The sequence below is a fragment of the Meriones unguiculatus genome, chromosome 10, assembly GCF_030254825.1.
Source record: "Meriones unguiculatus strain TT.TT164.6M chromosome 10, Bangor_MerUng_6.1, whole genome shotgun sequence".
Lineage (NCBI taxonomy): Eukaryota > Metazoa > Chordata > Mammalia > Rodentia > Muridae > Meriones > Meriones unguiculatus.
In genome coordinates this window covers 109770577-109787421 of record NC_083358.1, presented here as the reverse complement: position 1 = coordinate 109787421, position 16845 = coordinate 109770577, and the positions used below count along the sequence as shown (strand labels likewise).

General features: G+C 42.0%; 1 protein-coding gene across 4 annotated transcripts in view; it reads right to left on the bottom strand.

Annotated features, from left to right (window-relative positions):
* Positions 1-15849, bottom strand: part of Setdb1 (SET domain bifurcated histone lysine methyltransferase 1) — a 36214-nt gene extending 20365 nt beyond the window's left edge. For 2 of the 4 annotated variants that reach the window (XM_060393109.1, XM_060393112.1), the window contains exons 1-4: positions 15713-15845; positions 14618-14885; positions 12962-13113; positions 838-872 (exon numbers count right to left, since the gene is read on the bottom strand). In XM_060393109.1, coding sequence (XP_060249092.1) covers positions 838-872; positions 12962-13113; positions 14618-14877 — 447 coding nt within the window. In that variant the 5' untranslated portion in view covers positions 14878-14885; positions 15713-15845. Of the gene's footprint in view, positions 1-837; positions 873-12961; positions 13114-14617; positions 14886-15245; positions 15370-15712 lie in introns of all 4 variants that reach the window. The other 2 variants (XM_060393110.1, XM_060393111.1) reach the window with 2 other exon arrangements.
* Between the last annotated feature and the right edge of the window lie 996 nt (positions 15850-16845).

Sequence of the window (16845 nt, the reverse complement as noted above, 5' to 3'; positions counted from 1 at the left end):
CACCAAATGACCAATTCATGTTATGTTCTTTCAAACACGTAACTGTAAGTTTTCTGAGATAATAAAAAAATCTCTTAGATTATGTGCATGAGTGTTTTCCTGTTTCAGGAATGTAATGTGTTTCAGGCAGGACATTACATCCCCTGAACTAGAGTTGTGGAAGGTCATGAGACACCATGTGGGTGCCGAGAACTGAACCCAGGTGCTTTTCAGGAGTCTGCGCGCTCTTAAACACACAGCTATCATTCTAGCCACATACTGTTATCACTAAGGTTTTGAGACAGAGACTCACTTTGTAGCTCTAACTAGCCTGGAACTCCCCATGTAGACCAGGCTGGCCTCAAATTCATTGAGATCCATTTGCCCTGTCTCTGCCTTCCCAGTGCTGAGATTAAAGTGCTACCATGCTCAGCTAGATTCATTATTTCTTGTTATTACTTTGCTTTCTTGAGACACTCTACAGCATTTCTTGAGTCTCTCTACAGAGCCCTGGCTGACCTGGAACTCTATACAGAACAGGCAGGCCTTGAACTCAAGAGATCCACCTTCCGCAGCTTCCCCAGTGCTGGGATTCAAGGCCTGAGCCACCAGGCCTGGCTTTAATGTTTTATGTCTGTTTGACTGTGTAAGGAAATGTCACTTCTCGGGTACCTGCAGGAGGAGGATGAGGGCACTGGATCCCTTGGAGTTAAGTCACAGGCAGCCGAAAGCCTCCCACCATGGGTGCTGCAACTGACCTCAGGTCCTCTAGAAGAGCACTATGCTCTCTGTAACCGCTGATCTACCCCTTCAGCCCCATTTCATTCTTCTGCATCTCCTACACCCAACCCAACTCACCTTCTGGTCTTTTGGAGTTCTGCTTCCAGTATCACCTGTGGAAGAAAAAAACTGTAATGAGTAAATCTTTAATCCTCTAAAGATGCAGGAATTGGAATTTCCAAGGAAGCAATAACAAAATGATCAAATTATAAGTAGGAAAACATTCTAGATAAAAGCAATTGAAAGGTCTGGAGATGGAGCTCAGCTGTAGCATGCCTGCACAGCATGTGTAAGGCTCTAGGTGGAATCCCCAATACCAGTAAGAAAAACAAAATATTGAAGGAAAGCAGGGTCTGGTGTCAGAGCCTAATAAACTCAGGTACTTCAAAGACTGAGGCAGGAACATGGCACCTTCAAGACCTGCTGTGGCCACAGAACAAAAGCTAGGACAGCCTGGGCAATTTAGATCCTGTCTCAATAGAAACACAAAGTAGGGCAGGAGGATTATGGCATCTAAAGAGCCTGGTTCAACGATAAGGTGCAGCCCAAGCACATGACACATAACGAGAGTCCAAACACAAAAACCACGGACTCGAGGAGGATCAGAGGTTAAGAGTGTACAGTTCTCTGCAGAGGACCTGGTTTGGTTTCCAGTACCCACACTGGCGGCTCACAGCCACTCGTCACTATTCCTCAGTGGACCTGGTGCCCTCTTCTGAGTTCTCAGTGCAGGGATATGCACATTCGCACACACAGGCACATTTTTAACACGTTAGCAATAATAAACATAAACCTTTAAAGAGCAAAGAACGGAGAACAGGAGGTGCTGAAAGGGTCTAGAGATTAAAAGCAGTAAACGCCTGCCGGTGCTCATGTCTGCAGAAGCACTGAGACAGGCGGTGGCCTACAACACGCAAGGTCGTCGTCATCTATTTGAGTTTGTACAGCAATAGCTTACTCTTGATTCACACAATTTGAAAATGAGACAAGGCTAAAGCATTTGAGCAAATGCTTATTTTCCAGAAGCGCTGTGCCACAGAACCACCAATGGCAGAAAAGCCCACGCCTGTCACTGTCCACTCCACCATCACCTGGCTGTTTAGTTAGTGCACACGAAATACGGCTATTTTATCTAAAGTCAATGCTACAATTCTACAACTTTTACAATTGTAAAAGTTCTCATCAAGGCACAATCCATGTGCATGTAGGTCAGTGAATTTACCCACTGATCAGACTGTGAAACTATCACGGTGCACTCACTTTCAGAGCATTTTTATCAGCCCAAAAGGAAACTCCATGCTCATTACCCAGCAATGCCTTTCCTCGGCTTCCCTAAGCCCAGGCAACTAGAAACCCCCCACCTGCCTGTATAGATTTGCCTGCTTTGGACATTTCATACGATCGAGTCATACAATCTCCCCCTGCAAGGTGGTGCCTGTGGTCTACACAGGTTCATCTGCTGTAGGACAAGTCAGTACAACTGAGTCAGAACACTGGAAGCAGACCCCACGAACTTGGTTTACTCATTCCCCAACACATCTATGTTTCTATTTATTCACTATCTTGAATAATGCTGAAATAAACATTTGCATTCTTTTTTGTTTTTGTTTGTTTTTTGAGAGTGTTTTTTCATGTAGCCCAGGCTGTCCTGGTATTTACTATGTAAGTGGAAGCTGGCCTTGAACCTACAATCCTGAATGCTGGTTAAGCTAGGTGGTGATGGTGCAGGCAGGTCTCTGAGTTCAAGTCCAGGCTATGTACAGAGCGAATTCCAGGACAGCCAGAGCTACACAGAGAGACTTTGTTTAAAAAACAAAAACAACAACAAAGAGTTCTATCTGTGAGTGTTGATTTTACAGGCATGTGCTATAGTTAAAAAATGGTTTTGGATGGTGTGGTGGTGCACGCCCATAATCCCAGCACTTGGGGAGACAGAGGTGAGTGGATCTCTATGAATTCAAAGTCAGCCTGGTCTACAAAGTGAGTCCAGGACAGCCAAGGCTACACATAGAAACCCTGTTTCAAAAAAAAAAAGGCGGTTTTGATTTACATGATGTCCCGTGATGAGTGATGTTGTGATACTGAGAACCTTCTCATGTGTTTACTGATGTATTTGTTGCCATTTACAAATCTACAAAAGCCAGACAGGGTGGCACCCATGTACTTTAGCATTTAATAAGACAGGCAGAAAGATCAGGAATTTAAAGTCATATTTAGCTACACATTGAATTCTAGTCCTGCTTGAGTTACAAAAGACCCTGTTTCAGAACAAACATATCCAAAATCCTCCAACCAACCAACTAACCAACCAACCAACCAACCAACCAACCAACCAACCAACCAACCAACAAAAACCACTTCAAAATATCCATTTAAAGTTCTTGCCCATCCCATTTTCGAGATAGGGTTTCACTTTGTAGACCTGGCTAGCCTAGAACTTGGTATGCAGACCAGGTTGTCCTCAAAGTCAAAGTGATTCCCTTACCTCTGCCTTCTAAGTGCCGGGATAAAAAGCATGTACTACCATATCCAGCCTCCAAAATTTAAAAATAAAATTATCTTCACTGTTATAGAATTCTTTCTATTACTGTAGGCAATAATACTTTTCAAATATCAGCCTAACTTTGCTTGAGATGGTCTCTCTCTACCACCAAGGCTGAAACCATGCAGTCCTGAAACTATGTAGTCAAACTAAACTAACTCACAGTAACCCTTCTAGCTGAACGCAACGTTGCTGTCTCCAGAAAAACCAAACCAAACCAAACCAAAGCACACACACAAAGGCAAAAGCAAACCCTGTCAGCACCAATCACTGGTAAACACAGGCATCCTGGAACTCTCGTACTTCAATAGTAAGGACCCTACATATGTAAGGTAAGTTCTACCACTGGGTTATTTCCCCTGCACTCATGAGAATGTATACTTGTATAACTGCTCTGATATACCATGGTAATTTTGCCTAAAAAGCAAAACATGTATTTACTACAATGCCCACAAAAACATTGAAAACAAAAACAAAAACAACAACAACAACAACAACAAAAACATCCACAGCAGCAGCATACCATCCCCAACTGGAAAGAGGGTAAATGTAGGACAATGGTAAGGAACTGTTTCTTTCCATTTGCCAGGGTTCTGGGGCTCCAAATCCAGGCAGAGGGCTTGATAAGCACTTCACTGAGTGGGCCACTTCCCCAGCCTGCTCTCACCTCTGGCCAGAGAAACTTCTTTAGCAGTGGACAGCAGCTAATGCAGAGACCTGGCACTGGTCAACTCCGGCCAGAGAAACTTCTTTAGCAGTGGACAGCAGTTAATGCAGAGACCTGGCACTGGTCAACTCCGGCCAGAGAAACTTCTTTAGCAGTGGACAGCAGCTAATGCAGAGACCTGGCACTGGTCAACTCCGGCCAGAGAAACTTCTTTAGCAGTGGACAGCAGCTAATGCAGAGACCTGGCACTGGTCAACTCCGGCCAGAGAAACTTCTTTAGCAGTGGACAGCAGCTAATGCAGAGACCTGGCACTGGTCAACTCCGGCCAGAGAAACTTCTTTAGCAGTGGACAGCAGCTAATGCAGAGACCTGGCACTGGTCAACTCCGGCCAGAGAAACTTCTTTAGCAGTGGACAGCAGCTAATGCAGAGACCTGGCACTGGTAAGAGCGTCGAGAACAAGTGACTGTTGAGTGCTCTGCTCTAAATGGGACCCTGTGAGCACCCACAGGCAACAAGGCTCAGGACAACACTTTAAAATAGGGAGTAGGATGAAAAGGGGTACTGGGAAGCACTGTCTGCTGACTGACAGACTCCCAGCAGCTCCGGTTGCTGCCCTTGAGACCTGCACAAGACCAAGACAGTCAACAAGCCAGCAAAGATTGGGGAGGGCCCTAGACCTAGCCCTCCCTGAGAAACTCTTGGCAGTTAAAGGTTGCTGGGGACGGGGACACTTTTTCTTCCAGTAAAGTGGTAAGCTGCCCATGATCCAGTAAAGAGCCCTACGCTCATGCATGTGCAAGCAACCCTAGTTAAACTTAGTGAATCAGAAAAGAAATTAAAATTTAAAACAATACATGAAAGGGGACAAGAAAGTTCATTGGGAAGATGAAAGATTCTAGATGGTATAGGGAATAAGTGGTATATATGATCAAAATAGATTTTTATATATTATAAACTATCAAGAATCTTGGCATTTGGGAGTTGGAGGTAGAGGTAGGAAGATCAGGAATTGAAAATAAGTCTCTATCATGTGATGAGTTTGAGGCCAGCCTGAGCTATAACAATATATAAAAATATACAAATATAAAAACAAAACCCAAAACAATAATGTTAGGTTTCAGATTCAGGACAAGCAGCTGAGGTGCTTTTGTAACCAAAGGGGACCTGGCCTCCAGGTTCTCCCAGCATCCTTCAGTCCTTACCTGTCAGAGTCTGGCTGGCAGGCACACTCTGCCCTCAACACTGAAATTCCCAGCCCAGGAGCTTCCCTATATAATCAGGGTATTTTGGTCCCCCCACCCCCACATCTCTTCTTTCTTTCTGCATTTCCTCCCTCTCTCTCTCTCCCTGAACACGCACTTTCTCTCTCTTCTCTGTTTTTCTTTCATCCCCTTCACAGCAACTTCCCTGGACCCATTCCTTGGGACTAGTGGACTCACAGAGAGCTGCTCCCAATAAACCTGAAATTTATAAAGCCTAACTTGGCTTGAATCACCTCATTTCACCACCAGTAGCATACCTGTCAAATAAAGAGTGAGGCACGGTAGCCTAAGATTTTGAGTAGAGGGGTGTTTAAGACAGTGTGGAGCAGGAGAAAAGGCTTTTTAGCTTAAACTCTGGCTTTAGCTTATGCTTTAGCTCCTCAGCTCCCTAGCTTTTTGGGCTTTAAGTTAGCAAGCCTTTGGCCTTGGGTTTTTGGCCTTTTCCTCCTGGGCTGTCAGTTGAGCTGATGAGCCTTTGGGATTTTTCCATTTGGACCTGAGTGGAGAAGGAAGGTCAGTTGGGTGCTTTCTCTGCCTCTCTGAGCTGGCAAGTTTTCACCCCAGCATCTGGTCTGAGTCTTTGCTGGTAAAATAGAATGGCTGGGATTTTCACTTTTGTTTATAACAACATTTTGGCGCTCCAATGAGTGGCACAACTGCACAGACAGATCACTCCAGCTGCAGACAAACTGAGAAGCCATAAGATTCAATAAGTTATCTGGGAAGTCCTCTAGAGACAATTAAGGATGGGAACTACCGTAACAGAAGACTTTAGAACCCTGGTTTAGTACTACTCCAAATGGCCTAAAAATTAATAAGTATTACATAAATAACTAAAATTAGCTCAATACTAATTATGACTAATATCATTTTGTTATTTTCTAATTTATTCTTAACAGCTAATATGGCTTTCTGTATTTCCTCTAAGAAAAAACCTTTAAAGAAACAGGAAAAAGAAAAATATGAAAAGTGCACTGATCAGATACAAGCCTTAGAAGGAAAATTAGAGAGACTTATAAGTGAGAATAAAAATACTCAGACCAACAATAGGCATTTAGACAAGCATTAGAAAGACTTATTATGAGATTAAGAAAAATACCCAGACACAGATAGAGGAATTTAGGCAAATCTTAGAAAGAGCTAAGAAAAAGTCAGATTCAGACAGAGGAAATTAGATAAGAGTTAAACTGACCTATAAATGAGAATAAGGAAAATTCTCAGACACAGACAAAGGAATTTAGACAAGGGCCTACCATGCTACAGCATAATGAAACTGGAAAGGATGGCCTAGGGTTGTAAGAAAACCAGCTTTATTATATCCAGTTCCTATAAAAGACCACCAAGAGATCACAGGCACCCCCATGGTTATACAGACTTTAAATGGCATCCTACAGATATATTAAATTTGAGATTTAAGGAAGCAGTCATCTCCTATGGTGTGCATTCAACCTATGTTAAGCAGATGTTCAACTCATGGTCAACTCAGAACAGGACTATCCTAAGACTGGAAAGAAATGACAACAGCAATATTGGAACCTGGTCCTCAGTTACAATGGCGATCATGAGGGAAAAAGGAAGTGAAGTTCACAGAACAACAAAATCAGCCAGAGGTATTGATAGTTCCCAGGATCAGTTGCAAGGTGAAGGTCAATATGCTGATTTACAAAGACAGTTTGAATTTGATGATCACACCTTGGCACTATGTCATCAAGCAGCTTTAAATGCTTGGGATGAGACTGAAGAATCAGGAAAGATGTCTGAGTCATTTATTAAAATTATACACAGCCCAAAAGAAGCCTTTAGTGGATTTTCTGCAAAGGCTGACTTCAGCTGTAAACAGAATTGCCATCAGATTCAATAGTCAGAAAAGTACTAACTGCCTTTTGAAAATACTAATTTAGAATGCAAAAGAGTTATTAGATCTTTAAAGGAAAGATCAGCACCAATAGAGGAATGGATTAGAGATATGGCTGATATTGGATCTCATGTTATGATGCTAATCTGATAGGAGAAGTAATTTCTAAAAAATTTATGAATCAAAATGGCAGGTATTTTAATTGTGGTAAGCACGACCATTTAAATGATTGTAGGTGAGGCTGTCCTATAAACAGTGGATTTTCTAGAGATAATCGAAAAAGAAGGTCCAGCCTCCTGGAGTATGCAGAAGCTGTGGCAAAGGCAAGCACTGGACTATGGAGTGCAGATCAACAAGAGATAGGCAAGGTAAACCTTTCCTTTGGGAAACACCCGAGGAGGCCTCCAAGAGAGCCCAACATCAAATTTAACTCAAACATTCCATGAAAGTGTAGGATAAACTCATCCACAGAGAAATTAAAAGATTTAGTGCCTGTAGTTAAAAACAACACTGCTCTGGATGTAATCAAGAAAAGACCTGCTTCAACACATAAAACACTCAACAAAGCCAAAACAAATATTCTGGCGTACTGCTATATATGATTGAGACCTACACTAAAAATAAAATAACTTGCATCAGAATTGAAGGTTTAGTAGACACAGGAGCAAATGTAACAATAATTTCACCAAAATCTTGGCATCCAGACAGATTGGCCTCTTTAAGAAAGTAAATATCAGCTTCTAGGGATTGGAACTTTATCTCTGGTAAAACAAAGTACAAGATGGGTAGAGTGTATGAGACCAGAAGGACAAATAGGAAAATCAAAGCCACATCTGGCTAATAGAGCCATGAATTTATTGGGACATGGTTTGTTATAGCAGTGGAAAACACAGATTAGCATTCCTCCAATCTCAGAAACAAACTATAAAATAAAGAATGCTTCTGAGAAAAATATTAAAAGGTATTATTGAGAACAGTCACAGACTGTCCAGGTTGTCCATAGCAAAGCATAACAGGTGTTGGTCTTTCAAAGGTACCAACTGCCCTATCTTTAAAATGGCTAACTGATAAACCTGTAGGGGTGGATCAATGGTCTAGGCAAAAAGAAAAATTACAGTTACTAGAACAGTTGTTACAAAAGCAGCTAAATGCTCAACACACTGAGGAATCTACCAGTCCATGGAATTCCCCTGTGTTTGTTATATATATTAAAAAAAAAAAAATCAGATTTAAGAGCCATAAATAAGATGATTCAGCCAATGGGCTCTTTACAGCCTGGAACCTCATTGCCTTCTTTATTACCTAAGTCATGGCCTTTGATAGTAATTGATTTAAAAAAATGTTTTTTTCACAACCCCTTTGCATGAGCTTGATAAGGAAAGGTTTGCTTTCTCAGTGCCAAATTATAATAGCAGTGATCCAAAAAAAAGATATCATTGGAAGGTCTTACCACAAGCAATGTTAAATCCTGCCTTGTGCCAATATTTTGTACAACAGCCATTAGAAATAATTCGTAAACAGTTTCCTCAATCTAAAATTTACCATTATATGGATGACTCTTATTGGCTGATTCAGATGGAGATACCTTAGGAAAAAAAAAATGTGTGAGGAAGTAAAGAGAATTTTGCCTTGCTGAGGATTACAATTTGTTCCTGAAAAAAATACAATGAGGAGATCCTATCAATTATCTAGGATATAAAATAAATTTACAGAAAATTTGAACACAAAAAGTACAAATCAGGAGAGATCAATTCCAAACTCTTAATGATTTTCAAAAACTGCTGGGAGATAATAATTCACCAATTGGATTAAGTACTCAAGAGCTGAGTAATTTATTTCAAACCTTAAAAGATAAAGACTTAAACAGTCCAAAAAAAATTATCAACTGAGGCTGACAGAGAATTGGCTCTAGTAGAAAAGAAACTACAGGATGCAGGTGTGAATCGCTTGGATCCAAAGCTAGATTGTATTTTGGTTATTTTGCCTTCTCATTTTACCATGGGAATTCTTAGGCTGATAGAAGATAGTATCTTAGAATGGATATTTTTAGCACGTGAACAGAATAAAAAATTAAAGACCGGGGGCTGGAGAGATGGCTCAGAGGTTAAGAGCACTGGCTGATCTTCCAGAGGTTCTGAATTCAGTTCCTAGCAACCATATGGTGGCTCACAATCATCTATAATGAGATTTGGTGCCCTTGTCCAGCATGCAGGTGTACATGCAGGCAGAACATTGTATACATAATAAATAAGTCTTAAAAAATTAAACACCTATGTAGAAAATATTTCTGAATTGATTCTGAAAGAAAAAACGAGACTTCGTCAATTAGCAAGAATAGACCCGGCAGAAATTGCGGTACCCTTTACTAATGCTGAAATTGCCTCATTAAGGGCAGAAAATGAACACTGGCAAAGAGCATGCAGTAATTTTTAGGGAGAGATTAGCAACAAATATCCCGAAAGCAAGAGGCGTGAATTTATAAAAATAACTAATTGGCTTCTCCTTGTACAGAAAAAGGGACATCAATTCCTGGTGCACCTATATTTTATACTGATGCAAATAAGTCAGGAAAGGCAGGTTAGAAGTCAGGATAAATAAGTAAAGTAGCTCAGAGACCTTATGAATTTTGCCTTGCTGAGGATTACAATTATTTTATATCTAGGATATAAAATAGGTTTCCAGAAAACTTGAACACGAAAAGTACAAATCAGGAGTCAGAGTTATATGCCTTTCTATGTATTATGTGATTTTCCTGAATGCCCCGCCCCCCCCCCCCCTTTTTTTGTTTTTCGAGACAGGGTTTCTCTGTGTAGCCTTGGCTGTCCTGGACTCACTCTGTAGACCAGGTTGGCCTCAAATTCACAGCAATCCACTTACCTCCTGAGTTGGGGGAATAAAGGCGTGTGCTACCATGCCCAGCCTGAATCTCTTAATGTAGTTACCTCACAAGATGCAAAAAGTTATTTTACATATTGAAACTGTGGAGCTTACTCTGGGTGATTCAAAATTAACTTCTCTATTTATTCAACTACAACAAATAATTAAAAATAGAAATCACTCATTGTATAAAACATATCAGCTCTCATATGGGTCAACCAGGCCCCCAAGTAAAAGGTAATGATGAAATTGATCAGCTGTTAATAGGAAATGTGCTAGAAGCCTCAGAATTTCATGAGAAACAGCATGTTAACAGCCAAGGTTTGAAGAGTTTTCTACCACTTGGCAACAAGCTAAGGAAACTATAAGGCAATGTCCCACTTATTCTTTGTACAACCAAACGCCATTACCTGCAGGAAGTAACCCAAAAGGCAGCCTCTCCCACATTCCACCCCCCAACAAAAAAATGAAATTTGGCAAATAGACATGTTTCATTTTGCAGAGTTTGGAAAACCGAAGTATGCATCATACCACAAATATATAATCAGGATTTTAATGGGCAATTGCTAAGTTCTGAAAAGGCTGATTCTGAAATTGCACATTAATTAGACGTTATGGCTATTATGGGTATACCTGTACAAATTAAGACTGAACGCTCCAGCATTCAGTGATCTGCCTCCCTGTGTACAAAATGGATCCAGGAAGGCTGACTACCAAGTGTTGCAAGGACAAGGCAGGCAGGTCTTTTCTAAGAGCTGCTTCACACAAAAATCTGCCATATATCCTGAGCGAGGCGGCTAAACATGATGCTCCAACATTACAGAGGTATCTTGGGTGACTGTCCAGGCAGCCAGCGGTCTCTGTTGTTTCTATAGTTTTGGAACCTGCTTTCTCTGCACTTCCTATTTTTTCGGATAATATTTATCCTTCTCAGGTCTCTGATGGGGCTGAAGACTCAATAGTTATAATTGTGCATTTAAAATTAAATTCTTTAGGATTTAAGATAATTGAGGTCTAAAAAGATAGGTTTTGACTGGAATTGCAAGATTTGATAGAAAGTGATAAAGTACAGAACTTTAGACTCACCAAGATAGGACAGTAGAATAGTTTCTTCAAGGTTGCTAATTACATATGGACTAGCCATTAAGAATGTTTTTACCTGATAGTATATAGTTTACTGGTGTTAGAGAAAAAGTCTTCTATTTAGAAAAAAAAGTGGAACTGTTGCAGGATATTTGATCCAATTGTGAACCCAAAACTTGTAAAACCTATTTCTCGTTTAGTATGGTTGAGCCCTATCACACACCTTTAATCTAAGAACTTTCTGTTTATCGTAAACAAGTGTGGTTCCCTATCCTTAGCACACACCTTTAATCCAACACTTTATTTAATAAAGTTAACCCTAGGTCAAGAGGCAGAGCAAGAAAACAGCCTATAGGGACTACACGTTAGGAGGGACTTTGAGTAGAGGGGTGTTTAAGACAGTGTGGAGAAATACAAAAAGGCTTTTTAGCTTAAACTCTGGTTTTAACTCCTCAGCTCCCTGGCTTTTAGGCTTTGAGTTAGCAAGCCTTTGGCTTTGGTTTTTTTTTGGCCATTTCCTCCTGGGCTGTCAATTGAGCTGGTAAGCCTTTTGGGGTTTTTCCATCTAGACCTGGGCTGAGAGGGAAGGTCAGCTGGGTACTTTCTCCACCTCTCTGAGCTAGCAGGTTTTCATCATCTGGCTGCTGAGTAAAACAGAACAGTTGGAATTTTCATTTTTGTTTATAACAACTCACACTCAACAGAAACAACCAAACATCCTTCTGTTAGGAATGGAGTCCAAATAAATGCTACAGTCACCTATTAAGGTAAGACATAAATCACTGTAAACATTTGCTGTGTTGGCCCATGCCTATAACTATAACTCTTAGAAACCAGAATAAGTATTACGAGGAATGGTAGTGCACACCTTTAGTCTCAGCACTCAGGAGGCAGAGGTTTGAGATTGAGGACAGCTTGGTCTACAGAACAAGTTGTTTGAGATTGAGGACAGCTTGGTCTACAGAACAAGTTCCAGGACAACCAGGGCTACACAGAGAAACCCTGTCTCAAACAAAACAGAACAAAAAAAGCAGAAGAACTGTTCCAAGTGTGAGGCTAGGATGATCTACGTGTTGGGTTCTGACACAGTGAAATCCTATCCCCAAATAAAAATACTAGAGAGATAGCCCAGTAGATGGAAGTCCCAAGTCCTGTAGTCTGGATGCTCAGAGCCCAAAACTTATCCTAGCACTCATGAGGCAGAGACCCACACGCTACAACTGGCAAGCTCATTCACTGAGAGATCAAGGAATAAACCTGATGTAAACCTCTGAATTCTAATGCATGTACTCCCAATCATGCATGCGTGCAGGCACACTGTGACCACTGATGTCAACTTGACAGGATTTAAAATGACTTGGGAAATGAAACTCTGTGCAAGCCAAGGGGAAATTATTTTGCTTGTGTGGAGGTAGAAGACCCTGCCCACTGTAAGTGGTTCCATTCCCTAGAATACATAAATGAAGTAAGAGCTAGCTCAGCAGCAGGATGAGGCATTCCCACACTGTTTCCAGACTGCATATACAACGTGACCAGATGCTTCAAGCTCCTGCACTGTGATTTCCCCACCACAGTGGACTATGATCTGGAAATGTGAACCAGAAAAAGACCCTTCAACTGCTTTTGTCAGAGGAATTAATCACAGTAATAGAACAAGAAACTGAGACATAGGCAAATCACACAAACACATGAGAGGAAAATGACAGAAAAGAAGTATACTTTATCTGAAATAGGAAAACAACAGAATACAGGAAACCTTTATTGTACTAATAATACATGCTTTGGGCTAAAATATAAGTCAGGAAATTGGCCTTTTGAATAAATGACATTGTCTTTTCTTATCTTCTACCTGGTCATCCTCCTTATTTCTGCTCCCATTTTAAGATTTTTCTAACCAAATCTTCACCATTTACCTGAATCAATGCTGAGGACATCATCATCTTCATCAGGAATCTCAATTATTTCTGTAGGCTGAGATGCTTCATCCTCTGAGCTACTGTCGTGATAATGTAGTCCCAGCTTAGAGTAGAAATCCTTCACCAAAGACTCACAATTAGTCACTGCCCTAATATTGGAACACACGTAGAAAAGATCAAAGCCAGTAGAGACATAAGGCATTAGAATTTATATACACTTATGTAATGCCAAGCCTAGGAACTTACATATATAATCCTAGTAGTTCAGGACTACCTAGGTTTGAGGTCATTTGGGACAATATAGTGACTTCATGGCCAGCATGCCCTACAGAGTGAGAACCTTTCAATGGAACAAAGACAGTGGTGCCCCACATCTTTGATCACAGCACTCAGGAGGCACAGGCAAGCAGAGTTCTGTGAGTTGCAGGCCAACCTGGTGTACAGAGCTATTTCCAAGACAGCCAGTTACAGAGAAGCCCTGTCTCCAAAACACACACACACACACACACGAAACAACACAACACGGTAACAAGAAATCATACATATTTAAGTACAGATTGTTTGCTCTATGTGTTCCAATGTATACATTTAAAATGTGTTCTCCATAGAGTAATGTATCTTGTATCCAAGCAATGATTCCATGAAACAATTTCCCATAGTTGTGGTCTTTCTACCTGTCATACAAAAGTCAGAAGACCTGATCTGTGTCGATTTGGAAACTAAGAATAAGGTTTTACATAGAGGCTTAATTTTGTTGGGCTTGGTAGAGCACACCTTTAATCTCAGCACTGGGGAGGTAAAGACAGGTAGATCTCTGTGAGTTCCAAGCCACTATGATCTATATAGTGAGTTCTAGGGCAACCAGAGCTATATAATGAGACCTTGTGTCAAAAAATAAAGACCATTAAAAAACAGTGGCATCAGTTCTATCAACAATCCAAAATCTGCCCTAATTGCAGTACTAACATTATCGACCCGCTTATCTGAGGTTGCAGTAGCAATCTGAAACAGATATTCTTGGCGATTTAGGAATTTATTGATGCTTCCCAGTTAAAGACAAGAGGTTGAGGATGTAGCTCAACTGGAGGATGACTGCCCAGTCCTTGGTGCTTCACGAACGGTGCATGGTGGCCCACACCTATAATCTCAGCACTCAGAATGTAAAGAGGCGGGCTAATCACAAAGTCGAGATCATGCTGAGCTACAAGGCACACTCTGGTATTGGTGAGACCCGAATCAACCTAACAGAAACTAGGATGCCTTAACTGTACCACCTGGGAGGCACAAGTGGGCAAATCTCGGCAACTCCAGGGCTACGTACTGACATCCTGTCTCATAGCAGAAAAACAGAAGACAGCAACTCCACGATACTCACTTCTGGGAATCTTACCAAGGAAATGAAGTGCAATACAGGAGGAACACAAGGGAATCCAAGCCCTGGTCTCCCTACTGCTGATCCTGTATCAGCTATGCATGAGTGAAAAGTAGATGTTGCAATGCATGATAAACTCAGGAGTGTAAGGTCCCACATAACTGAGGTAAGGTCCCACATGACTGAGCTTTGCAAAGTGTAAAGCGCTCAGTACAAAGACGCGAGCAGTCACGCTAAGAAGTCTGCAAATGGGCACTTATACTGCTTCCAGGAATCCTTACCTGGATGCATCGTCCAGAAGCCGATCAACATAAGCCACTTCAGACTCTTTCTGCACCACCCACGTCTCCAGCTCCGCCAGCTGCTTCTTGCGCTGCTGTATACAGTCCATCTTTTCCAGTTCTTCATCAATGAACTGACGAAGCTCCTCCATCGAGATACCCAGCTCTTCAACCACTGCCTGCTGCAGCTCAGTGATGTCTTCAGAGTCAGCTGCAGCTGTTGCTGCCTCCAAACTGATGCACCCAGGGAGGGAGGACATGGTTTGCCCTGTGCACAAAGAAGCGACAATGACTCCAACCTCAACTCACACAATTTCTCTCCTGAGAAAACGGACTCCTATCCTGCAACCTCTTATTCGTACTCTGCTCACTCTCCTCCTTCCCCCGGTGATCCAGAGGTTTTTCTGGGGAAACTCATCTTCTCACACAGACCGAAGGCCTGAGTAAGCTCTATTCGCTGAGAGCGAGCTTGGAGAACACCAAAATGCAAAAGGGAGCTACCGAAAACAGTGTTTCAAAACACTCAGGAGTGCTTATCTACAAAGGAAGGTATTTCTATGAGCTAACGTGTTCCTTGGTCGACAGATAAGGGGAGTCTTTGTCTCTACACCTGTCCATTCTGGAGTACCTCGTCCACCTGAGACAGCTGATCCCTATGAAGTAATTCCAACTTGGGTTCTTCCGTTCCTTCTTTTTCTTGCGTTACTTTGCTTCCCTGTGCAAAGTTGGCTTAAAAAAAAGACCTGCAATGGCTGTAGAGAGGAGGGGGTTCTCAGCTGCACCAGATCCCGGATTCTACGCCCAGCAGAAAATAACCAAACAAACAGACAGGGAGGGTCTTTCCTACGGAAAGGCGACCACCCACATCCACACTGCACAGACCGCGCGCAAGACCCCTGGCTGCCGGGCCACGAAGGGAACCCGCCAGCCCCTGGCCAGCTTCCCGCGCCTCACCTGCCCCACGCCCACCCGCCGCCGCAGGCCGGCCCGCCCCGCTCGGTCCCGCCCCCGTCCCCGCCGCGCGCCCCTCCCTGCGGCTTTCTACACACTCTCCCGCGAGCAAAGCAGCCCCGGGCCGCCTCGGCCTCCGCCTACCTCGGTCAGCCCGCCGCGCCGGCTCCCAGGCGCGAGGGCTGCGTCTCACCACGCGGACCCCAGCTTCGCCTCCAGGGCGCGACCTCGGCGACAAACGCAAACTGATGGAGGGGCAATGGGGGAGGGGAAGAAGCGTGAGAGAGTCAAGGGGGGAAAAAAAAAAAGCAAAAGGCCCGGAAGCAATAGCGAGCGTTCTTCCGGCCTCTGCTATGGTAGCTCGAACGGGCCAAACATCATACTCTAACGGCACTGGACAGGGTTTGTGGGACACTAAGGACATTACGCATGCGTCAGGCATCGAACTTCCGGAGAAAGGATTGATTGAGCAATGCAGGCTTTTATCTGGAATAATTTCCTGGAGCTCCTCCCCTACAAGTGACCAAAAACAGTTCGTTCCTTGTTTTGAAGATTTTTTTTTTTTTTTAGTTATAAAGCTTTTGTTTTTTTCTTTTTTTGCGTATTTTGTTTTTTTTCAAGACAAGGTTTCTCTGTATAGACTTATTAAAACTTTTTGTTAGGAAAATTAATGTATTCATTTTAGGAAATATGGAAAATACAAAGAAACAAAAATTATAATTTCACTGATATTGTGTGGTTTTTCGTCTTTCACAAGTTTTTATGTGTGTCTGTAATATACAAATGGCCTCTGGTCTTTTTGTTTGTTTGTTTGTTTGGTCGGTTGGTTTCAAATTTAATTTTGTGTGATGGGTCTTTTGCTTGCATATATGTTTGTCATATTCCTCATCTGTTTCATGCAATTTTTCTCAACATATCTTCGTTGCTTAAATGTTTGCTGTGTGTATCCTATTTAAGTGCCTGAAGATCTTGAATCAGCCTTTCCTTAAAAGTTTGGGTTTTTTTTTTTTTTCTCCATTTTATTTCTTTCATTCTTTCTTTTTTTAATACCCTGGTGGTTCTTTTTTTCTGGTTTTGTTCAGGTTTGGGCTCTTCCTGAAGGTTTGGTTCAGATCGCTCCATTCTTTGGGGTTCTTCCTATGGTGGGGTTTCATTTTGTTTGTATTTCTCTTTCATTGTTCTCTGCTTCTTTCTCCCTAGTCATCTTTGAATACAATTACTCTCAGTATGTATCTGGCCAGTATAATCTCTCCTCAGCTTTTTATCTTCTTCTTGCC